Source organism: Limtongia smithiae (assembly GCF_038497785.1).
Source record: "Limtongia smithiae strain NRRL Y-17922 unplaced genomic scaffold V1518scaffold_8, whole genome shotgun sequence".
NCBI classification, from domain to species: domain Eukaryota; kingdom Fungi; phylum Ascomycota; class Lipomycetes; order Lipomycetales; family Lipomycetaceae; genus Limtongia; species Limtongia smithiae.
Genome location: NW_027117629.1, coordinates 499,410 through 522,729, shown reverse-complemented (window position 1 = coordinate 522,729; position 23,320 = coordinate 499,410). Strand labels below are relative to the sequence as shown.

Sequence of the window (23,320 nt, the reverse complement as noted above, 5' to 3'; positions counted from 1 at the left end):
TGCTTATATCCGCCGTGCTAGGTTGGCAGTCGTTACACCGCACCATCGACGCTTCTTTCACTACGCCAATGGTTAGATAGGCAATGCCTCTGCGCATTGCAACCAGCGTCGAAACAAGTAGCACGAGTCTAGGATCATTGATGCGCAGGCATTCGATACTGCGACACTAACAAGCACCTCCACACCATGTCTTCTCTACCGCTCGCTCTACCGAATGGTTTGACTCAGCAGCAGCAAGCGACTATGGCCACGAGCCAATCACCATTGCTCTCCCCCATCTCACCAAGCACGACCTCTCCGCTTCGATCTACCTCGACACTCATGCGGAGGCTCTCTCGTGGCGCAATGGACAAGATTACCCACCGCTCCTCGAAATCAGCCGTAGACAGCGCAGCAGATGGGCCCGTGACCATTCGCCGAGGGAGCTCGATATCCAACGACAGCGATGGCAGCGGTAGTGGACACTCGGTGGGCTTTTTCAGTGACGTGGCGGAAAGCCGACGACAGAGCGACACCGACCTGCAGGACAAACTGCCACCGGCGGTGCCTGCCAGTCTACAGGCCGGAGTCCCGTTCTTGCGTATTACCCGCAAGAAACGCATTCAGTATACATTTTCTCTGAACGTCGACAACGGGGCGATTACGTGGGACAGCAAAACGAAGGCAAAATCAAAGACGACGATCGTTATCGACAACATCCGAGAAATTCGGGTAGGCGAGGATGCTCGCAACTATCGCGAAGAATTTAAAATTTCGAGCGAGCATGAAGGGTTATGGATCACGATTATTTATATGACGCAAGACAACAAGTTAAAGGGGTTGCATCTGATTGCGTTGTCGCTGGATTCATTCCATCAGTTTGTTGCTGCGGTGCAGCAACTTCTGCAGTACCGCTTAGCTGTCATGAGCAGTCTCTCGATTCCAGGCGAGCAATTCGTGAACGTGCATTGGCCGGCATACACCACTAAGGAAGAGGGCGAGGAACGACTACCATTTGAAGCTGTTGAGCGACTTGCGCGGCGTCTACATGTGAACTGCTCCAAGCAGTACTTACAGCAAATATTCGCAGAAGCCGACGTGGACAAATCAGGATTTTTGGACTTTGAGGAGTTTCGCAATTTTGTGAAGATGTTAAAGCATCGAAAGGAGATTGTGGAAATCTATAGTCGCGTTCTCAAGATCACTAGTGCTGCAGACGACTTGGCCGTTGAAGATGATACCATGAGCCTTGAAATGTTTAAAGCGTTTCTTTCTGATATTCAGAAAGAAGAAATTGATGATGCTGTTGTGGAAAAAATATTCAACAAGCTCGCAGACGGCCATCAGCGGTTTACGGTCGACTCATTTTCGGACTACTTACTTTCTTCCTACAATCCGGTCTTGCGTGACGTCGAAGAGGATCTCACACGACCGCTGAATGAGTATTATATTTCGTCGTCGCATAACACATACTTGTTGGGACGTCAGTTTGCTGGCGAGTCCTCAGTAGAAGCGTATATCAGAATCCTCCAGCGAGGATGTCGTTGCATCGAACTTGACTGCTGGGATGGTGATAATGCGCCTGTGATATCTCATGGTCGGACCTTCACTTCGGAAATCTTATTCGCAGATGTTGTGTCTATCATTCACAAGTACGGCTTCATATCTACGCCGTATCCGCTGATCCTGTCCATGGAAGTGCACTGTAGCATTGAAAACCAGATTCTTATGGTGGAAATTATGAAGTCTACGTTTGGAGACAAGCTTGTTACTGCGCCGCTCGTTCCTAATTCCGACACCCTTCCTAGTCCCGAAGACTTGCGACACAGGATTCTGATTAAAGTCAAGTCGAGCAGCTCGGCTGAGCTTGATAATGCGCAGCACGACGATTCGCTGCTAGGATCGCCTGCGACTGTTGCATCTAGTGAGAGTACTACGACAAGTACAGAGAGTAGTTTTAGTGAAGATGGAAGCGATTCCCGCGTCGTTGTGCGAAAGAAGAAGAGCGGATTGACGTCTTCTCACAAAATTGCAAAGCAACTAGGCAATCTGGCGATATATCTGAACGGGACTAAGTTTCGAAATTTCAAATTTCCAGGTGCGAGAATTTTTTTTTTGCTTCTTGAATGCTCTTGCTAATAAGATGATAGAATCCCAAACGATGAATCATTGCTTCTCTTTTAGTGAGCGGTCATTCAACAGTCTCTGCAAGGACGCCGACAAGGTTTTATTACTCAACAAGCATAACGAAAAGTTTCTGATGCGCGTGTATCCGTCGGTATATCGCTTCACGAGCTCGAATTATGTTCCAAGTAACGTCTGGAAGCATGGAGTTCAGATGGCAGCTTTGAACTGGCAGACGTATGGTATGTGCTCTTACTATTAGTGATGGTCATGACGTTTGTCTCACAATATCCAGATGTCGGTCTACAAATCAACGACGCCATGTTTTCTATCGGCGACAAGGCGGGATACGTGCTCAAGCCAGTCCAACTTCGTGGCGAGCACGGGCCATATGTAAGCCCGGTACGGCATCGCCGCAGGAAGCTTGTCGTCGACATCATCTCTGCGCAGCAGCTTCCGCGACCGAAGGACATGAAATCTGATGTCTCGTTCGATCCGTGGGTCGAAGTCGAAGTGTTTCCATGCAGCGGGATTACTAATCGCGGACGGAACAGTTCTACTAATGGGGGAAACGCGAACTCACGACGCGCGAATATGTCGTCTAACAGTGACATTTTTAGCAACGTCTCCGTCTCATCCTCCCCTTCGATGACCGCCGCGACTTTACAGTCGTCGATGTCGCGACACACAAAAGGTCGCACCACCGTCGTCAAGAAGAACGGTTTTAATCCGATATGGAATGAGCGCTTCAGCTTTGAACTAGAAGATCCGTTCTTGGAGCTCGCGTTCGTACGATTTCAAGTCTATTCTAGCGCGGAGAGCTCGTCTTCTTTTGCGCTCCACTGTGCCCGTATTTCAAATCTTCTACAGGGGTATCGACATATCCAGCTTTTTGACGTACAAGGCGAGCAATTCATTTTTTCCACGTTGTTTGTAAAAATCGGGCTCTACGATTCATAACGTGTTTGATCTTACGGCGTATTTTGCGGTTGTCGGTTTTGCTCATTTGTTCAATTGTTTTGCGATGCATTGGCACGGTACTGTGAGCATATGATGAGGAGTTTATTTCTCATTACTTTTGTTTTGGGAGTTATTGGGGTTATCCATACTATGTAACATATGGCATGCAATTGCGAATTCATCTCTACTCAATCTGCAATTGGTGATGGCGAGTGAAGCAGGCGGAGATCAAACCCACGACTTCAACTGTTAGACCTCAGTACGGTAGTGTCTGAACTCTACTGTGCATAGCCGAATTTTTGTCTATTAATTTGCTACCAGCTATGCTCCTCTAGGAACAAACTGATGCTTCAGCGGATTATAGCGTAAATAGTATCGCCCAATCATGGCAAGTATCTCAGGATGCTTTATGTTTGCAATACAATCCGCAGTCTCCTTGTCACTTAGAGTATTACCCCTATGACTGTCATCTTCATCAGACGAAGCCAGAGCCCCCTTGAGACGTGGAAACAGCTCCACACCATACTGTGCAAACAGCAGAGGAGGCTCCGGGAATGGGATTGTGCGTGCCTGTTGCATAACCTCAATCACCAGTTTCCGATCCCGTGACTCAAAGTTGCTGAGCAGCCTATCAATGAACCAATCTTCAAAAAAAAATGCAAGCCTGTGAGAGGCATATTCGCCAAAATGAAATAGCGTTCGATGTAAATTCTTTGCTAGCCGGCGACTGTTTCTCGTAGTACCGATAAAGAAAGCGGCCGGATTTGTTATGAGCAATAGAAGACTGTTGACATAACATTCGTCAAACTCCTGGAACTCCTCGGATTCATGCAGCACGCGGCCCCCGCCATACAACTGATGAAAGGTTTGAAATACATGCTGTAGCGACTTTAGTAATCCCAATACATTCCCATGTTTATCCGAGTCCGTTTCAAATTGCCGGAGCTCAACGCTTGGCAGAGCACTCTCAGGAATAGAATCACGAGGTCCATAGATCTTCCAATTCACAAGTGAGAGACGGTAAACGTCATCAGCAAGCGGAAACTCAATAATTGCAAGTCCGCGAACAATGCATGGAATTCCAAGTCGACGCAAAATCCCAAAAACTAGCCCAGCGCGAGTCCACAGATGCTCCTCCTTGCAATTCAGCATGAAGGAGACTGCTAAATCCCTGACACTAACGTCCGCTCTCTCTTGGTGTATGTAAGACGAAGTGCGGCACAGCGTTGTCATATATGGGAATGTCCGTAAACGATGACTTTTGTATTCCCTGTATATCGGATCTTTCGACGGATAGTAGTCCCGTAAGGCCATCTTCATAAAATCGGCTTCATTGTTGTATGAACGGCTCAGCGAGGATATCACATAGAATCTGATATATGCTACAATGTTAGCAATCAGCTCGGCACTGATGGGCGCATCGCTGTCCGGTAGTCTGGCAATCCCACGTGCGATAAGCATAGTCGCGGCGTCATCCATTACACCACACAGCACGTCCGGATTCCATCCAGACACGACAGATATTGAAGCAAGTACATCTTCGACCAAATCATCATATTCGTCTGCAGGGACTGGCTGCATCGCAGCAAACCACGTTTCGCATGCAAATTTGTGCCGCACGTAGGCGCATACTTCCCGCGCAATGGCGAGCTGCGGCAGATTCTCCAGCACGTCATCCGTATACGGATCTTCAAGCTTGCGCAACGGCTCTAGGGCCTCTAGCCCACGTGCGCGTAGCTTGTCATAAGTCTCTGTGAATTCAGTTTTTCCAGCCGCAAACAGGCGTACGGCACATAATGTCTCTTGGTCCTCGCGACTCCGCCGTAACAACTCGCGGAACCAGTTTGTATTGCGATCGCGTAGAAGTAACCGCGGCCATATTCGCCATCTTCTGAGGCACCGCTTTCGCCAATTATAATCTCCTGTGACCGCATGTCGTAAATTATAGCATGTGGCACTTGCGCGTAGCACGTCCAAAGTAGACAGGTATTCGTATATCAGACACAGAACTTCGGCCGGAAGGACGGCGAGTCCAGAGGCTCGGTGCTCGGCAGACATATCCGGGAATCGATGCGTCTGCCTCGCCGTTCCAACGTAGTGACGCACGACACACAAACCTAAATGCTGTTGTAAGGTCGTCGAAACCGACGATCGTGACGACGGCCCTCCGGCTCCACCGTGAATGTGGTATCACGAATTGACGATCGGCGCGGCGCGCGAAACGCCGCCTAACGGGACTTCCCAGAGCATCGGGCTAGGGAACAGAGCTTGATCGCGTGACCAGCCACCTGACCTCCTCGTAGTTCGTGAGATCATCACCCCTGTACCTTACTGGCTCGTCGTATGCTGGAACGGAACGAAGGTGTCAAAACTAGATCTCGTGTTACAGTTGCTAGGGACCAGCTTGTAGTACGTAGTTGCTGCTGCTGCTCTCACAGTTCAGGTTGTACGGATGTTTGACCGGATTCCGTGACGTCTGTGGCTGCGCTGATTGATCCAACAGCAATGGGCATGGGACGGTGGATGGGAATGGATGCTATTAGCTGAGCAAACGCACTGCGACGCGTTCTGCATGCGAGTGTGCCATAAAGAGCCCGCTACTCTAAGATCGCACGAGATCTTATTGATCTATTGAAACTAAGCGGCATACAACTGCCGATCTTCCTTCTGTCCCTACATGATTTTGCAAAAAGGTAGGGGAAGAGCGAGCTCGGCTGCACATATCTCCGCCCACTAGACACTCCCCAACACGCCCCATCCCACTCGGTTGCCAGTGTCGGCGCCAGCACAGCAGAAACCCTTATGCGGTTAGCATGATAACAGCCACTAAGATTCCTGGGCCATTGTGGGATAGCTAACTGTTGACCTTTCGCCTCGTCTCAGCCTACCGCGCCACAAAGGAGACCACAGCATATTCGCAAGTCGCGGGCAAACAGTAGAACGGGGATGATGCCGATCATGGCGCGCAAAAGATATGGGAGGAAGAATGGAAGAAGACAAGAGGCAAGGGAGGAAGCGGCGGAGAAGGCAGGAATTTATAGCCATTGCGGCAGTTTGCATTCAGTCCGACGTGTTTTTGACGTCGTATCAAACACGACCAGGCGCATGGTCGCGCCAGGCACGTCGCAGCAGTTGTTCCTACCCCGTTCAGGTCGCAATCGAAAGCTCTGGCCGCATGCGACGCGCATTTCTGCTCGCACCATCAATCCTAGCTTGAGTCAATGACTACTCGTATGACAACGAGGCTCATCGAGAGTGCAATGCAGACGAATTACAGCCTCTATATCGAATGCGACGTAGCACGACATAGTATTAGAATGCAATTACTGTAACTGCTCATTGCCTTGCCGCTAGAGCAGATGGGCGCAGGCAGCGCTGGCACCAGCATGGACTGCAAATGGCAGTCACATGATAGCAGGGAACAACGATGATGCCTATATTTGTGCTCGTCTGTTGTGCTGATGCCTTTCAGAGGCTAGCACATGTTGCATGATTGAGATTTTAGGCCTGCGCATTTGATCGTGATATCTTTTCAGTCTATTCAGATCAAGGTTTCAATTTCAGCAGCTGCAACAGATTCAGCAGGATATTTCAACAGGTTTCGGAGGCTGACGCGCTCACGCGATTGAATATATAACACAGGAATGCTGCCAATGGCGGCACCTGTGGACATAGCCGTCAAGCTTGCAGGCAATGAATCGTGCGATCTGTGAGCTTCGAGAGATCTTAGCTGCTCTAGAGCTGTGGAGCGCGGTATCGGCGTTTGACCGACGTTCGGCCCAGTAAACCTAATTGGCGACTCGATCGCCACTCGACTGCGGCTTGACGACGCGGGGTGCGATGTACGCGGCAGAAGAACATTGAGAGAGACGCGGTGGAGACCGAGAAGGTCGAGCGTGGAGCAGTCTGTGCGGATTTGGAGTCCGATTGCGGGGATGCTCCGTTCTCCCACATATACATGGGGTAAGACCCAGCTCCCTCTTGAGCACGTCATACACACCGCACTGATCGGCCTAAGTGGAACTCGAACTGCGCACAGCCGCCCACCACGGCCCACGGACGACGGTGGAGCGAGCGGCCAATCACGGGCCGCGCAGTGGCTCAACAGCAGAACTCTGCGCGCTGCGTTGCCGCATGGGGACGGCAGCCCGACACCATACGCCCGGCTGCGGTTGGCGATGGCGGCGGCCGAGTTGAGTAGAGCAGGCGCAGGTCAGCGAAGGGGCTCGTGTCAGGCGACCCGCGGGTATATGCGCCAGGCCCGTGGCCGCCACAATTGGCTGCTGGCGGCCGCCGGGTCGGCGCGGGTCTGCGCGCGTGCGGTAGCGCAGGACACGACACAGGTGTAACCGCCAGACCGGGCGGTGGCGGGTCAGTCCGCTGCTCCAGCGGGTCCGCGTTCGCGGCTTTTCGTGTTGTCGCTGGTTCCTGGCGCTTCTTCTTCCGCGCTCTCTGCTCCTTCCCCGCTTGCCCGCCTGCCCCCTCCGCTCCCCAACCGCATCCAGCAGCTACAATGTCGTACGGTGACATCGCCAAGAAGCCCAACGATCTCCTGGGCCGGGACTTCTTCCACCTTGCGCCCGCCTCGCTCAGCGTCAAGACCAAGGCTGACAACGGTATTGTAAGTGCGTTCTGATTTCGGGGAGGAGATCTCGCGGTTCTATCGGGGTGCAGACGAAGTGACGGGCAGCGGGACTGTATACAAGTCTGTGACAGTCTGTCTGAGAGTGATTGTCGCCAGCGGCGGTCAATTGCTTGAATTGAACACGTTCGTGCCGTGTGTGGCATGACGCGATACACCGTGACGCTGCTCTACGACGCTGCTCCGCTGCTATACCACAATTGCAGATCTCCTCCACCGCGCGTGACTGCCGCACAGCCATTAACGCCGTTCGGTAGACTTTCTCCGTCAACGGCAAGTCTTCGCCCAAGGATGGCTCCGTGTCCGGCAACCTCGAGGCCAAGTACGTCGACCAGAAGTCCGGTGTCACTCTCACCCAGGGCTGGACCACGGCGAACTTGATTTCCACCAAATTCGAGCTTCCCGCGTTCATCCCCAACCTCAAGACCGATGTCGCTACGACCTTCGTCCCCTCCTCTGGCACCAAGGGCGCCAACGTCACGCTTAACTACAAGCAGTCGCCCTTCGTCTCCAAGGTCTTCGTTGACTTGCTGAAGGGCCCGACCTTCACGGCTGACTTTGCCTTCAGCAAGGCTGGTGCCATCTCCGGTGGTGAGGTCTCCTACGACGTTCCTGGCGGCAGCGTCAAGAACTACGCCGCCAGCATCGGCTACGGTGGCCCCAGCTACAGCTTGTTCATTGCTGCTGCCTCCAAGCTCACCGTCTTCTCGGCCGGGTACTTCGTCAAAGCCACCCCTGCCGTCGAGGTCGCCGCTAAGGCCACCTGGGACTCCAAGTCCACCTCCCAAGTCTCGTTCGAGCTCGGCACCAAGTACACCATTGACCCGTCCACCTCCGCCAAGGTCAAGATCGCCAACAGCGGTCTCGTCTCCCTGTCGTACCTGCAGACGATTCACCCCGGTGTCAAGCTCGGCCTCGGTGCCGCCGTCGACACCCAGAGACTCGACCAGGCTGCGCACAAGCTCGGCGTGTCTTTCACCTTTGAGGCTTAAGCGGATTTAGAGTGCAGGATGTACCTGGCTGAGAGGTTGAGGCAAATATCTGATTTAGAGAATACATTGCAGATTGGTAGTAATATGTGAAGGGCTGGCTGGCGATCCGCGGGCGATGTATACGTCGTCGCGGCGAACAGTGGTGGGATGTGCCGTACGACGTGGTACGGTGATATCAGTACGTGACGTTGTCACCGACAGTCTGCGCCGAAGACGCGGTCGACGGTGCTGTGAACGCGTCTGCCCCCAGGAAATTAAGAAGGCCCGACGTCATTCTAAGCTCGCTATATCCAGGTGGGCGCCGATCACGTCGAGAAGTCGTGCGTGATGCCGGACGCATCGCACACTTCTCGCGCTGTCGACTTCGCACAAAGGTTCAGGCCTGCTCAGCGGCCCGTCGGAGCCGCAGTCAACAGATCGCCGAATAATATAGTCCGAACGGTAAAGTGGATGCGAAAACGGCTTTTTCCGGGAAGAGCAAGCGGGAGCCAAATCCTACAGCGGCAGCAGCAGCAGCAGCGCGCGCCGCAGGACGCGTGCCCAAGCAACTCGCGGGACAATGCCGCCGAAGTTCACCGCTGTCACATGCGTTGTTGGCCTCCTGTCTGACGAGGGGTACTACGTTAGTCGTTGCAACTTGAAACGCCAGTCGCGTAAGACCAGTACTTCGGAAGACAATGTAAATTGTTCGACTGTCTTACGCGCGACGCCATGAAGTATCGTCAGGTTGTCTCAGTCTGTTTTGGTGCCTGAGTAGAATTGGCGGAACGACCGTACATGCACGAGCTCAGAGACAGTCTGACGTATATCGAGTGTGATGAGAAAGTCCCCTGTGACAAGATGAGCCCGACGGGGATTGAGTTCTCGCGACCAGTGCAAAACTTCTGGGCGGTGACGGGGCACTGCTAGGCGTTGCAACCACGCCAAGATACACAGGCGTAGCGAGCCGTGCAACTGCGGCGCTGCGGCATACCCGCACGATAACGCGCGCTGTAGTACAGGACGCGAGCGTGAAATAGAAAACGGGCGTGGAGGACAGTTGGGGGGGTGGCGAGGGACGGAGAGCAGGGCCGGAAAGGGGCAACGTGGTGTAGCTTGTCAGCCACACGCAATTAGGAATGAGCGGATGCGGACGACGGCCGCCACCGCCGCGCCCGGCTGAGGCCACCCATCAGTGCCAGCACCCACTACTGCTGATCACTCCATTATTCTGCCTGTGCGCGGTGTACTTTGGTAGCGGCCGTCTGGCAGAGAAACACCGTGAAATACATGTCGCGGAGCAGCGCTAGCTAGCGTGGCGCCGTGCGTACGCGACGCGAGCTCTTGCGTATTCGCACTCCGCGACTCGAGACTCCTGATGCAGCGCACGTCAGACAAGGGGCTCGCTCGATCTCAGACAGGAGCAGTCCGGGACCAGAAGAACGGCTTGGTGCGGTAAAATTGATGCCGGCGGAGAGGGGCGGGGCGGGGCGCGGCGGGGCGGTGCCTGAGCACGCCGTATTTTAGAGTTTCGCAGAGCCCTGCCATCGGGTCCCATCTCGCCGCCAAGGCGGATTCGCGCCCACCAGTACCCGCCGGCCACGGTACGCACTGTCTACTCCCTGCAGCAGCGCACGCCGCTAATTACCGCTGCTTGACTTTCGGCGCCGAACTGGAGTGCCCTCGGGGGCGGCCCTTAGTTGCTTTTTCTCGCTTTTGAACGCATCCAACACCCCGATATCTCTGCTCGTTTCATTTCGCGGGATGCCCGAGGACAAACGGACTGCCCACGGCAGTTGTCCGTGATTCCCATGTGACTAGTCTTGCGTCCCTGAGCACGCTAAAAACTCCGGCCCTTCATGTCGCGGATCATGGTGCGCGTTGACAATATCACGCAGTATCCACTTTGACGACTGGATGCGTCTTCCGCCCGCGAGGCTGGTGCTGCAGGTCAGGAGGTCCAACCGTGCCAAGTATCTGTCCATGTACCGAGTCTGTCTTCACATCGTTCAGTACGCATTATCCCCGCAGATTCTGTTGAATATCCGGCACGTCAGTTACAGCACATGTCTCCACCCCTGCAGCTGACTCCGTGTGCGCTTGCGCGGCGCGTCCCTGGCTGACGGTACCGCCCTGCTCTCGCCTTACACAGGAGGATATGCCGTTGTTGTCCAGAGGGAGAGGTACCGCGTTGATGTGACCGTACCTTGCCGGGGTCTTAGCATACCGCGTCTGATGACTTGCATGCGCGGACTGATCCTCCGGGATTCGTTTGGGGGACCGCGGTAGATGGCAGTCGCGTCATATAAGACGCGCGTCGGTCCGTTGCTACTTCCTTCATTATGTCTGTCTCTCATGCTCCAGACAGGATGATGCTCTTACTACAAGTTCTGTGCCTGCTCGGCGTTGTGCATGCCGCGACCACAACCACCACGGCCACAACGTCGTCGACCACGACGACCTCGGCATACTCTTCTGTCTTTGCCATCCCCACCATCCTCACTCCGTATGACCGTACTTCTCCCAAACTCAGCTACTCCCCCGTGGAAGGTTCGTTCTCAGTGGCGTCGGTCACAGACTGGGGCAAGCTGAAGGACTACTCGTCGACATGGACCATCTACCGCGACGGCGGCGGCATGTGCACGCTGAACAACCGTACGATCTGGATATTCAACGACGCGAACGCATACACGTCCAGCGGCGTGTTTGCCGGCGCGGCGACGAACAGCATGAGTCTTGCAAACACGTTCAGCAACGCGTCGTTGCTCACGGATTTCACGATCGGGCCGAGCGTGGGATACTTCCCGGCCACACCGTGGTGGGGCACGACCGAGTCGCAGTATGCGACTTCCCCAAGCCATCGGTACGCGCTCTGGACATACACGAACTGCGTGCAGATCTCGGCGACCTCGGCGGTGCACTTCTTCGGCCTCAACAAATTCTCCACGACCACGAGCTCGACGTACTACGGCAACACAATGGCGATCTTCGGCATCAACGAGAGCACAGGCAAGATCAATGTTACCCGTCCATCAGAGGTATTTTTCCCAAACACGACATACCCTTACGGCTCGTTCGCGAACGTCGTCGTCAATGGCTACGCATATCTGTTTGGGGTCGACAAAACCTACAGCTCCAGTCTCGACGTGCACCTCGCGCAGGTATACACCGGTTACATCACCGACATCACCAAATACCGTTACTGGAACGCGGGTACTAAGTTGTACGAGACCACGCAGCCCACGCCGACCGCACGTCGGCAATCCGCTGCGATCATCCAGAGCGGCATCGCGTTCTCGACAGGCTCGATGTTTTACTCTGAGTACCACAACGCGTACTTGCTCATCTTCTTCAGCAACTACGTCGACAACACGTTCCGTCTCATGAGCTCGCCGTCTCCGCTGGGAACGTGGAACGTAACCAGCGCGACGCTGTATAAGACCACGCCGGGTGTAGCGTACAACTACGGCGGGTTGGCGCATCCCGAGTACTTCCAGAGCGACTCGGATGTTGTCGGCAAGAGCTTGATGCTGCACTACTCGTACCAGAGCTCGGCCGGCACTTATCCAAAAGCTCTGACTCTGACATTTGCGTGACGTGATTAATAGCACGACGATTGTGCTGGACTATGGTGCTTTGTGACTTTTAGGTAATTACGGTCGTTTGTGTTTTGAAAAATTGTGACATGCAGGGAATATCTTATTAAGATAGTCTCGAGTAATCTGAAGCCATGCTGTGCGGCGTTTTAATAGTTGCTTGGTCGTTGGCATCTGGATTTGTGACGCAGTGTGAGCTGTAGATTCGGTCGAAAACTTGAAACGTGAATTCAAAGTCGCGACTGTGAGTGTGTTAATTACTACAGTTCAGCTATGGACATGTGAGCAAGACTCATCGCAGCGAATTTATTTAAATTGCCGAGGTCTACAAGTAATCGAACAAAATTGACGCATCACAGAACTGTAACTCGTGGAGGGCGCGCACGGGGAATAGGAGAATTGGTCCCGTGAATTTGCCTGCCAAGACAGGTTCATTCTCATTCAACTGCAGGAGTCTAACTTCCACGGGGCGCATCATGAATGTAATAAATCCAGACGCCTGGAGGAATTTAAGCTTGTGACCACGCTGGGAATTTGTTCGACTTCCTTCGCTGCTGCAGGGGACTCAATTCGCCGTGCGCATACGCTGGCACCGCCTATCAAACGAGCTAAATCAGCAGGGCGCATTTTGTTCCAGCACCAGGCGAGCCACTGTAGGTACGTGTATGTATATATAAATGCTGATGTCGCCCCTTGCAAGTAGCTGATCATCGGAGCCGCAAGAGACGCGGCTGAACTCAGCCGCGTCCCGATGAGTTCGTGCGGCTCGTGCGGCTCGTGCGCGCCGTTTTGACATCTCGGTTATTTTGATGGGACAGACTGCGCACGCTCGCAACGGCCCGAGTGCGGCGGTTCCAAAAATGCGCCCGCACAATCCATCTCCTCAGCATACCGCGCCAGGATAGACAGCTTACGCACACAATACACTGCGTCTGCTGATCCGGTCTTTTAGGGATTCCATGACGCCGCGCGTGTAAAAATGAAATTCACCTTTGAAAGCAACGTGTGGTATACCGAAATATACATACATGCCTGCCCCGCAATGCCGCATGCGTGGAGGCCGACCAGATTTTCTTAGTTGGAAATGCACGCCGCCGCATCACCGTCAACAACCAGGGGGGATCCCTCTACGGTTATAAATCCGCTCTTGCTTCTCAGGGTGTAGCCGGAAATGCTGCAGAAGAACAGATGTTGTACGCCAAGGGACCACGAGCCCAACGGCAATAGTTTCATCTTTTCGTGGATTGCGTCGTTGTTGGGTTCCTCTGAGAGAGGACAGCGCCGTGTAAATCTGCAATTGAGGTGCGCGCAATCTTAGGCAAGACGAGAGCCAGCGATCCGGCACATGGCGAGACCAGTTGCTGCTTATTCAACAATCAAATCTAAAGTTGTCTAACGACGCAGGCGCGTGTTGCAAATGCGCTGGATAGGACTTTCTGTGGGAGCACTTGCGTCTGCGGTAGTACAGCATAACCCGCCCGACATCTTCGATCGGCGCCTACCACGCGCAGGGGCACACGGGGAATAATTCCAACCGGTCAAGGTGCAGACACCAGGAAGCAGGGACCGGGAAGAATCGTACGAGACTGCAGCTGCTGTGCTACGATTTGACACCGCTCAAGTTTGATAGCCCGGTGGGGCGGGTACGGATCCCGAAAGGCACGGCATCCTAATTAATATAAATCTGTGTCTCGAAACACTCATAATTTCATGCGCGCTCTACTTTTGGACAGTGTTGATTGCGGAGGATCAGGCTATCCACTGAACTAGCAGCGCGTCGGCGATCAAAACATGCATGACTGTGCCAGCGCAGCGTCGACTCAGTGTGCTCGAGCAAGCGGGAAGTGCATATGTCGAAAGTGAGTTTTTAGCATATCCGCGTGAATGGACAGCTGTGCACGTGGCGGAGGAGTTCGTATGTGGAAGCGACTTCAGTGCTGATGATTCGGCTAACTCAGCTGGAGCGAACAGAGTCATGACCAGTTAGTTGCAAGACTGTTGCTTCCCGGCGGTCGAGGCGAGGGCCCCACGTCCAATTCGGCCAAGCGCCTTGCGGGGAACGTCGTAATCAGCTGAGCACGCCGGTATGAACAGGCGGCAGCGAATATAACGTACTACGTACTGCGCGCACGGGAAATAAACAGGGAACGAGACGGTGAAAATATGTGTGCCACTTGAAACAGACATTATGTTTGGCAGCGAGAAACTTGGACTCGGTCCAGTCCGGTAGGCACTAGGCCGCAGTGGGCGTGCGGCGTGCCGGGCGTGCCGCTGTTTGTTCTCAATCAAGCGAGATGTGATGAGACACTGGCTGTGCTTAGCGAGGAGGACGTCCGCCCGGGCTCAGCTCTGGTATGTGTGAGCTCTATCGTACGAGCAATGTGCTAACAAGAGCACGATGGCCTACCGCACCGCATGCGCGAACTGGTGCGACGTCTGCGCCAGCAGGTTCGCAACCCGGCTCGCCCTCGTCGTCCCTTCTTGGTGTCTGTCTCTGGTAAATGATTCATTTTGGCCGCGATCCGCGCGCACTTCTCACCGGCGCGCACTTAAGTCTTGCGCGCGGACCCGAACTGCGCGGCAGGAGCTGTCGCCCGGGTTGGAATTGTCGCAAAACAGCCCGGCGGGGTCACAGTCTCACATGCGTTCCCGTGCGTCAACCAGCTCTCGGCCACGCCCATCTCGTCGTTCACACTACACATCGCTCCCCAGTCCTGTCACAATCGTCTCTTTTTCGGCTAGATACCTCGTGTGTCATGCTAAATAGTCGTATCTACTCCTCCTGGCCTTGTTGCCTCTTTTGATCGCCATGCACTGTCCGCGTGGTAGCCGCACCCTGCTAACCGCACCTGCAGCTGTTGCTGCTGCAGCCACCGCTCCCAGTTCATTATAAGCCCTCTGGCACTTCCGCTATCTGATCCTGTGCTCTCTGTCTGCGCCTGCTCTGACTTTGCTCTTGAATGTCCGTCATGCTCCCGCACTCCCTGAGCTCTGTTGTTCTTGTGCTGCTCTGCGCCGTTAGCAGCGCAGCTGCTGCAACTACAACTACCACCTCGGCTACCGCCGTGTCTTCCGTGTTTGCAATCCCCTCACTCCTGACGCCGTACGTCGCGACCACTCCGAAGCTCGAAGTTTCGCCAGAGTCAGGCTCGTTCTCGGTCAAGTCAGTGAGCAACTATGGAGAGATGGCGTATTACGCGTCGACGTGGACGATATACCGCGATGGCGGCGGCTCCTGCACGCTCAACAATCGTACGCTATGGTTGTTCAACGACGCGAACGCGTACACGGTCAGCGGCGATGTGTTTGCCGGTGCGGCGACTAACAGCATGAGTATCGCCACGTCGTTCGATCATCCAGGTTCGCTCAAGGATCTTACTATCAGTAGTGCGGTCGGATACTTCCCTGCCACACCGTGGTGGGGTACTGAAGAATCGCAGTACGCGACATCCCCAAGCCATCGGTACGCTCTATGGACATATTCGAACTGCGTTCAACTATCTTCGACCTCTGCGGCACACTTCTTCCTCGTCAACAAGTTCTCCAGCGTGACGTCTTCGAAACAGTACGGTAATACCATGGTCCTCTACAGCATGAACGAGAGCACCGGCAAGATCACAGTCACGCGCCCGATGCAGTACGCATTCCAAAACACGTCCTACCCCTACGGTTCCTTTGCAAATGTTGTCGTCAACGGGTACGCGTACCTCTTTGGTCTCGACAGACTCTACAGTACCAACCTCGATGTGCACCTCGCACAGGTGTACACGGGCTACATCTCGAACCTCGCAAAGTACCGATACTGGAACGCTGAAACTAAGGCCTACGAGACCACGTTGCCTGTTCCGACCGCACGTCGGAAGGCGGCCGCTGTCATCCAGAGCAGCATCGCGTTCTCCACCGGGAGCTTGTTCTTTTCGGAATATCACAACGCGTTCGTGCTCATCTACTTCAGCAGCTACGAAGACAGCACGTTCCGGTTGATCCGGTCGCCGTCCCCGCTAGGGCCATGGAACACGACCAGTGTGACACTGTATAAGACTACAATCGGCGTCGGCTACAACTACGGCGGCCTCGCACACCCACAGTATTTCCAGAGCATCGCCGGTATTGCAGGCAAGAGTGTCATGCTGCACTACTCTTACCAGAGCGCGAGCGGGACGTATCCAAAAGCAATGACGCTCACTTTTAATTAGTTAATATTTCGGTGTTCTTTGTTTATTGGCTGTTTCAGCATTTCTGCTTGATATCCGGTTGGGAGGAAATCTGGTCATGAGAGGGTGGGTGTCTTCTTTTTGGCTTCATCCCGCGGTACTTGGGTGCCACTTGAATTGGTGTAATCTAAATAAATAAATTTCATAAACGCAGCCATGATCGACTCAATCCCAGCCCAAATTAACGCCCCCGGCGCAGCAGAGTATGAAGGCTAGAGCAACTAGCAGATGATGGGGACACGGATTTGAAGTTTGACAGCTCCGACAGCTGCAGCCCGTCACCGCGGATGTCAGCTTCGAGGGCATAAGACTCGCGTCGGGATGTGACTAAGGCGAATGATGCTGGGCGGTGAACCTAGCCACGAAAGACGCGGGAGAAAATAGAGCTGTCAGACGTGGGTACACGAGATGCTTAAGCTGCAAGTGTGACACGGAAGCACCAGCAACTTAGCGACAGCTGAAAGAACTGGGATGGGACCGCGCAGAGTACGTGCGGACGTTACATACGCACGGCCGTGCGCGGAGGGGCTGTGATGGATGGCGCCGGAACCGGGTGTGGGCGAAGGAGAGTGCTGGCGATGAGCGGGCGAATGCAGATCGCGCTCATCACCACCAGCGTCATCCCCAAGTGCGTGCTCAAACTGATCACTATCTGTGCGCTCAGGGCCGGCAGGCGCATCCGAGTGGTACTTGTCACGGGCGGCAGTGCCAGGTTCAATCTCGGCCTGAGTACGCACTGCTGACGACCTTCTTGCACCCTTTCGCACAGGCGACGGTCCGGGGTCGTTTCTGGCACGACCACAACAGCGGTCTCTCGTACAGACACTACGGCTCGCGGAATCTTAGGCGGCTGTGTCGAGCTCGACGGTACTCTAGCGATTGGCAGGCTTGGCCAAGTAAGCGTACGGACGTCAGTTCGTACGTCATGGAACCCTTCGACCCGGCTCTGCTCGGCCCACCATAATAGAGTTTCGCGACATACTAACTACTTCCCGTCTCGGCTCGATCGTTGCAGAGCAAGGTGTCCGTTGATTGAGATATTTCGTCACCCTCCCACGGCCCGCACGACACGTGTCTGGCACTGGCGGGGGAGTACGACTTGTCGATCGTCGCGAGTGGTGTTCCGTCGACATGTGCTCCGTCCAGTTCTCGGCCATTCGCCCTTGCCGCGATTTAGTTTCGACATCATTGTTTCTGATCTGACGCAGGCACAGGAACGTGAAAGGAACACGGGAAGGATATACGTCGGCCGTACGTCTGGAATAATTCTGCGCAGATACAACGACGGACACCTGACACGTTTCGCTGTTCGCCAGTGAAATTGCTCTGGACTACATTGACACGCGGTCACGGATATAGTATGTCTCTCGAATTTCGAAATGCAGGTCACATAGCTGAGTACACCGAGCACATAAGCAGAACGAGTGAATATTAGTATTGAAAGCCGGCTTGTAACACGGACGAGACAAATTGGCCCGATCGATACCGGTCGAAGGTCGCGATCTACATTCATAATCCAGCACAGAAGATCTGTGCTCAGTAGGCATATATGTTTATCCGCAAATACCACAGAATAGCCAGTAGATAGAAGACAGCTCTTCAGCAATACCTTGTATAAACCTTGAGACATTTGCTGTATCCAGATAGTCACCAGGCTCTTGGAACAAGTGATAAATCACTAAGACACACGAGAAGTATTGCGCACGAAACAGCCTTGACATTCCCTGCTAACATAAACCATTGATACCACGGTTTACGTCGTTAGAAAGACTAAGGCACTAAGGTCTCATCACAAATCTCTTAGATTACCCTGTACTCCCCGACAGGTTGCACCTTGAGCCGATCGTAACTGACACCTTGTTACACAGAATGTCCCAATTTCCCTTATCCCCTTCCTGATTACACCCTTAGTAGTCTGGTCGTAACAGCTTAGAACATATTCTAGCTCAACCCCCTTTCGCCTTATTCTAACACGCGCTTGCTTGTTTGAATCACATACTGTATACTTGTTAGCAGCACGGCAGTCTTGTATAGGGACGTAAACTTACTGGGATAAACAGGTAAGGAACCACTTTTTCATACCGGCGCCACGCCTCGCCATAGATTTTTCGACAGCTATTGACATCCCAATAGGTGTGGTGGATGATCATAACCATACAAAACATCATAAAACCTAGGGAACGGGCTTCTGAACCCAATAATCAGACACCACGGTGGGGCAAAAAAAGTCCGGAACATAGTTTGGCTTGCGGACAATGGCAAACCGGTCGTCCACCATAACACGACCACCGGAAGCCGTTTCGATGGTCTTTGGGTTCTCAATCACCTGCCGCGGCACCTGAGGAAAAGTCTTGCGTTTGAAGACCTGGCCGTCTTGCTGGTGGCGGAACGCGTTAGTTTGACCGTTGGCGCTGTCCGGCATCCAATAGAGAAAACACGGAAGACGCAGAGTACAAACAATGGGAACCGTTGCCAGCGCTACTCGGAAGGGCCATGAAGAACACAGTAAAGGGAGCAATGACAATACGTGAAGGGTTCACCAGCCATATTCCAAGAGGAAAAGAGAAATCCAAGTTTTTCGTTGTATCCGGTCTAATACTAGACAGATGTGCTAACACTAGCCATATCGCCACAATCCTTCTGGACCAGTCCCCACTAATACGAGAACACATCGCCAGACGACACACACGATGGATTCTTTAGGCACAACGAAGAAGAAACGGAAGGAATACAGGCCATTATTGGGAGGAATGATCATGAAGGATCATTTTCACTCTCTTCTTGGACTTGCGGAGTATCCCACATGACACACTGACTTGTCACTTCTTGAACCTACGTTGCCAGCACCAGCATACTTGGCCAGCGAGATCTCCATAACCGATGCGGTGGGTATACAGGGTCAACGTAACTTGACGTATTCCACGTACCGATTTAGCGACGCCGCTGTCGTCGGACGGTGCTGGCAAGTGGCAACTCATATCAAGGCTCGGGTCTGGACGTTGCATAAGCTCTGGTGCCCGCAGTTGAGCGAGCCTGAGCTATCGCATTAGCGTTGAAGAGGAACAGTCTCCGCTTGAGCATTTGCTGGAGAGTCGCGCTAGTGGAAATTATCTGATCAACTCGTGAGCGGTGATTGAATAGAACGATGTCTGATATATAATGCGGGGTATAGCAGGCCTGCTGCAGGGCAGTATCCCATGCTGATGACGTGTATTGCTAATTGCTGCCGCCATCCGAGGTCATACGACATGTTCACCGAGCTATGTCAAAAAATTTCCGAGGTGTGAGAAACAACTTTATTGCGATGAATGTCAATCTATGATGGAGCAGCGGGGTCAGATGATGTAATTACCTTTCCGAGAGCTTGCCCACCAACCCGTTGCCTCGTTCATGGGACACGAGCCCACTCGCTCAGCCCCGCAAGCGTATGTGACGAGTCTCAAGCACGTCCTAAAACTCCTGGACGGCCGGTACGATCACAGATACATATTCAGACAAGTAAACCATATTCTTTTCGTGTTGTACGCCGTACGATCTCACATGTTGAGATAACGCGGCGGGTGGTAGTGTGATGACATACCTATATAGCGGTGACCGGCTCGCGTGCTGGACACGGGGCAAACATCGGCGCGGCTGAGGCCAGCCGCGCCGCACCTCTTCGCGATGAGCTTGCTTGGCACGTGCGTGGGTGTGACATCTCGGTGACTGTTGTGGGGGAGAACGTACGCCGTACGATTCCCAACGGCCTCGACTCGTGGAATGACGACGATGACCGCAACGTCGATCGCGAAAAGACTGACATCATCCCAGCGACTTGTGTCGATTGCAGAAGCTTGTGGCTATTACCGAACTAGTCGCAAGATGCAATTCACATTCGTTTCTAAATACGTCTGACTTGTACAGCCTGCAGTTCGCAATCTACACGGGCAGGGGCTAATTGCGCTGCGCCTCTGATTTAACTTTGACTCGCGCGCACAGCCGCGTGCGCAGCCCGATCGAGCTGCCGTCGCAGCGATTTGCGCATATGCACGCGGAAGCGAACAGGTCGACTCTTGTTTGCAGAGCGACCAGAAGCGAGTGGACCAGGCCAGCCCGCTACTTTGATGTTTTCTCCCTCTGCCCCTCCACACCCCCTCCACTTCACTCGAATTTGTAAGCTCAGGCATCCTATGACCTGAGCTCATGACCCCCCTTCGCCACCGCCGCAATGCCAACAGTGCGCGCGTCGATATGAGACATAAAATTTTCGTAGGCTCGCTTACCTCTATGTCGCGCGAATAGGCCAGTGAACATGCTCTTTAACAAGAGCAAGACATGGGCTTGCTGTGCGCTTAGCTAGCTTGCGAACATACATGACGCATGCTCCGGTGCATAATCTCGCGGGATTATCTTCGCTGCTTCGTAGTTCTCGCGGGTCCATACATAAAATTGTCTCTCCTGAGATCACACCCTTCGCCAGATATAGCAAAAGCAGGTTGTAACGCCTGCCGCATTACTGTAGTTAACAGAATTATGCTGTGGGCTTGCATATGATCGTGATGAGTTAGATGGTGGGCGCACACGCAGCCGCGCAACGTTACCAGCCGCTGCTTCTTCAAAGAGAATTGCAAGCAGCGGGAGCTATGAAAGATGAAATCCTAAATCTCCACCATCATCTCGTTCGAATCATCGTGTCATGTGGGTCGCGTAATTCTAAACGTCTCAACGCCTCACTCGTCTAACGCTTCACTCGTCTCACCGCCTCACTCGCTGTGACAATTCACCCTCTCTACTTCGTGCGACACTCGCTACTCTCGCTTGTCTGTGCACTTCTCTTCAGTACAGACAACGCAACCTCACGCGACACGGAGACCCGACGATATGTAGAGTGCATGGGTCTCCAAATTCGTTTGAGTTCCTACACGCGAGATTTCGGTAACCTGCCCACCCATTTCTGTTCACAGCCTCGCGGGCTGGAAAAATGTCGAATACGAAACTTCCAAGGAGGGGAGCACAGTGTGACGAGCGCATTATATCTATATATCGTGGCGGTCCTGTCCTCCTCCGGAGTCCTCTCTGCAGGTAGCGGGACATGACTATGGTGCGCTCTCTATTACTGTCTAGCCTGCTACGGCTAGCAGTTTTCGTCGCACTCTTCCATCAATGCGTGCTCGCAGCGACAACGAGCTCAGCATCTACATCAGCAGCAAGCACATCCGCAGCCGCCACGCCCGTCACTTCCATCTTCCCCGTCCCCTCGATACTGACGCCTTATGTGTGGACGGCACCACAGCTCTCAAACTCGCCGGTCAAGGGCTCATTCAAAGTGCAGTCAACCACGGACTGGGGCGAAATGCAAGACTTCAAATCGACATGGCGGGTATTCCGCGACGGCGGCGGCTCATGCTCGATCAGTAACCGCACGCTGTGGGTATTCAATGACGCCGTGGCTCACTCAAAGTCGACCGGAAAGTTCACCGGTGCGGCGGTGAACGCGATGAGCATAGCGAATACGTTTAGCAATATCTCACAGCTTACGGATTTTACGGTCGCGCCGTCGGTCGGGTATTTCCCTGCGGTGCCGTGGAGTGCGAACGAAGCACAGTACGCGAACTCGCTGACGTCGCGCTATGCGCTGTGGACGTTCACAAACTGCGTGCAGCTGTCCAGCACCTCGGCTGCGCACTTCTTTCTCGTGAACCAGTTCTCGTCGCTCACCGCGTCGCGGCAGTACGGCAACACAATGGTATTGTATAACATCAATGAAGCCACGGGTAAGATCACGGTAACACGGCCAGCGCAGTATGCGTTCAGAAACACGTCGTATCCGTACGGCTCGTTTGCGAACGTGGTGGTCAATGGATATGCGTACTTGTACGGACTCGACAGATTGTACAGCACGAATTACGACGTGCACCTCGCACAGGTGGCCACGGCGTACATCTCGAACCAGGCCAAATACCGGTATTGGAACGCAGCCACCAAGGCATACGAGACCACGCTGCCCGTCCCGACCGCACGTCGGCGAACGGCCGCAGTGATCCAGAGCAACATCATGTTCTCAACCGGCACGCTCTTCTTCTCGCAATACCACAATGCGTACGTGCTGATCTACTTCAGCGCCTATCAAGACAACACGTTCCGCCTGGTTTCTTCGCCGACACCGCTGGGGCCCTGGAATGTCACCAGCGTGACGCTCTTCAAGACAACGCCGGGTATCGGATTCAACTACGGTGCGCTTGCGCATCCGCAATATTTCCAGAGCAAAGCGGGTATCGCGGGAAAGAGCGTGATGCTGCATTATTCGTATCAGGACACAGTGGGAACGTACATCAAGGGGATGTCGATGACATTTGCGTGAGGTAAGCGGGGCTAGTGCAGAATGATGACGCCCGAATTCGGGGTACAGACGCGGGCGACGGTGTGCCTGTGACGAAATAACGTGACGTTCGAATATGGAAGGAGGCTGTAGGGTTCGCGTCCACTTTTGAGACTGCTGCCCACGCCATCTGCGCAGGAATGCGGGGAGCACAGACCGCGCAAAAAACCGCGGTGTTAGTAACAGTAATATTGAATGCAAGCACCCACATCAGATTCGGAAAATATGCAGGACGAATGGAGATGGCCGTTAGAGCAAGGCGTGGACTTCAGGAAAGCGGTAGCGGAGGTTACGCGCTAGGCCGGAAGAGGCGTTGCGGCTTGCTCCGACAGAAAACGGAAACGGCTGGCACGTTCAGCGCGGGCCTGCAGCGCGTACGCCGCCGCGAACGCGCACTGCGAGTGGACTACGTCAGGCTCGTCCGCACTCGCTCAGCGCACACGGCGTGCCAACCGGATTTACGCCGTGCTGTCTAT

General features: G+C 53.8%; 7 protein-coding genes across 7 annotated transcripts; 5 read left to right on the top strand and 2 right to left on the bottom strand.

Moving 5' to 3' along the window:
* The first annotated feature begins 7 nt into the window (after positions 1–7).
* On the top strand, positions 8–3,464 carry V1518DRAFT_418974 (PLC-like phosphodiesterase). Its single transcript, XM_066904662.1, has 3 exons — positions 8–2,077; positions 2,130–2,345; positions 2,399–3,464. The coding sequence occupies exons 1-3, from the start codon at positions 187–189 to the stop codon at positions 3,061–3,063; spliced, it is 2,772 nt and encodes a 923-aa protein (XP_066758834.1). The 5' UTR covers positions 8–186; the 3' UTR covers positions 3,064–3,464.
* On the bottom strand, positions 3,149–5,336 carry V1518DRAFT_418973 (uncharacterized protein). The gene has a single exon (XM_066904661.1). It carries the CDS (start codon positions 5,119–5,121, stop codon positions 3,385–3,387), a length of 1,737 nt encoding a protein of 578 aa, XP_066758833.1. The 5' UTR covers positions 5,122–5,336; the 3' UTR covers positions 3,149–3,384.
* A 2,125-nt stretch (positions 5,337–7,461) lies between these two features.
* Positions 7,462–8,781, top strand: V1518DRAFT_418968 (eukaryotic porin/Tom40). Its single transcript, XM_066904660.1, has 2 exons — positions 7,462–7,684; positions 7,963–8,781. The coding sequence occupies exons 1-2, from the start codon at positions 7,577–7,579 to the stop codon at positions 8,695–8,697; spliced, it is 843 nt and encodes a 280-aa protein (XP_066758832.1). The 5' UTR covers positions 7,462–7,576; the 3' UTR covers positions 8,698–8,781.
* A 2,110-nt stretch (positions 8,782–10,891) lies between these two features.
* On the top strand, positions 10,892–12,540 carry V1518DRAFT_317844 (uncharacterized protein). The gene is made up of 2 exons (XM_066901136.1): positions 10,892–12,325; positions 12,388–12,540. The coding sequence occupies exon 1, from the start codon at positions 11,019–11,021 to the stop codon at positions 12,270–12,272; it is 1,254 nt and encodes a 417-aa protein (XP_066758831.1). The 5' UTR covers positions 10,892–11,018; the 3' UTR covers positions 12,273–12,325; positions 12,388–12,540.
* Positions 12,541–15,241: 2,701 nt separating this feature from the next.
* V1518DRAFT_428210 (uncharacterized protein) lies at positions 15,242–16,468 on the top strand (the record flags this gene model as incomplete). Its single annotated transcript, XM_066906079.1, has 1 exon — positions 15,242–16,468. The coding sequence occupies one exon, from the start codon at positions 15,242–15,244 to the stop codon at positions 16,466–16,468; it is 1,227 nt and encodes a 408-aa protein (XP_066758830.1).
* A 2,191-nt stretch (positions 16,469–18,659) lies between these two features.
* On the bottom strand, positions 18,660–18,908 carry V1518DRAFT_428209 (uncharacterized protein; the record flags this gene model as incomplete). Its single annotated transcript, XM_066906078.1, has 1 exon — positions 18,660–18,908. The coding sequence occupies one exon, from the start codon at positions 18,906–18,908 to the stop codon at positions 18,660–18,662; it is 249 nt and encodes an 82-aa protein (XP_066758829.1).
* Positions 18,909–21,467: 2,559 nt separating this feature from the next.
* V1518DRAFT_418943 (uncharacterized protein) lies at positions 21,468–23,065 on the top strand. Its single transcript, XM_066904659.1, has one exon. It carries the CDS (start codon positions 21,558–21,560, stop codon positions 22,824–22,826), a length of 1,269 nt encoding a protein of 422 aa, XP_066758828.1. The 5' UTR covers positions 21,468–21,557; the 3' UTR covers positions 22,827–23,065.
* The last annotated feature ends 255 nt before the right edge of the window (positions 23,066–23,320 follow it).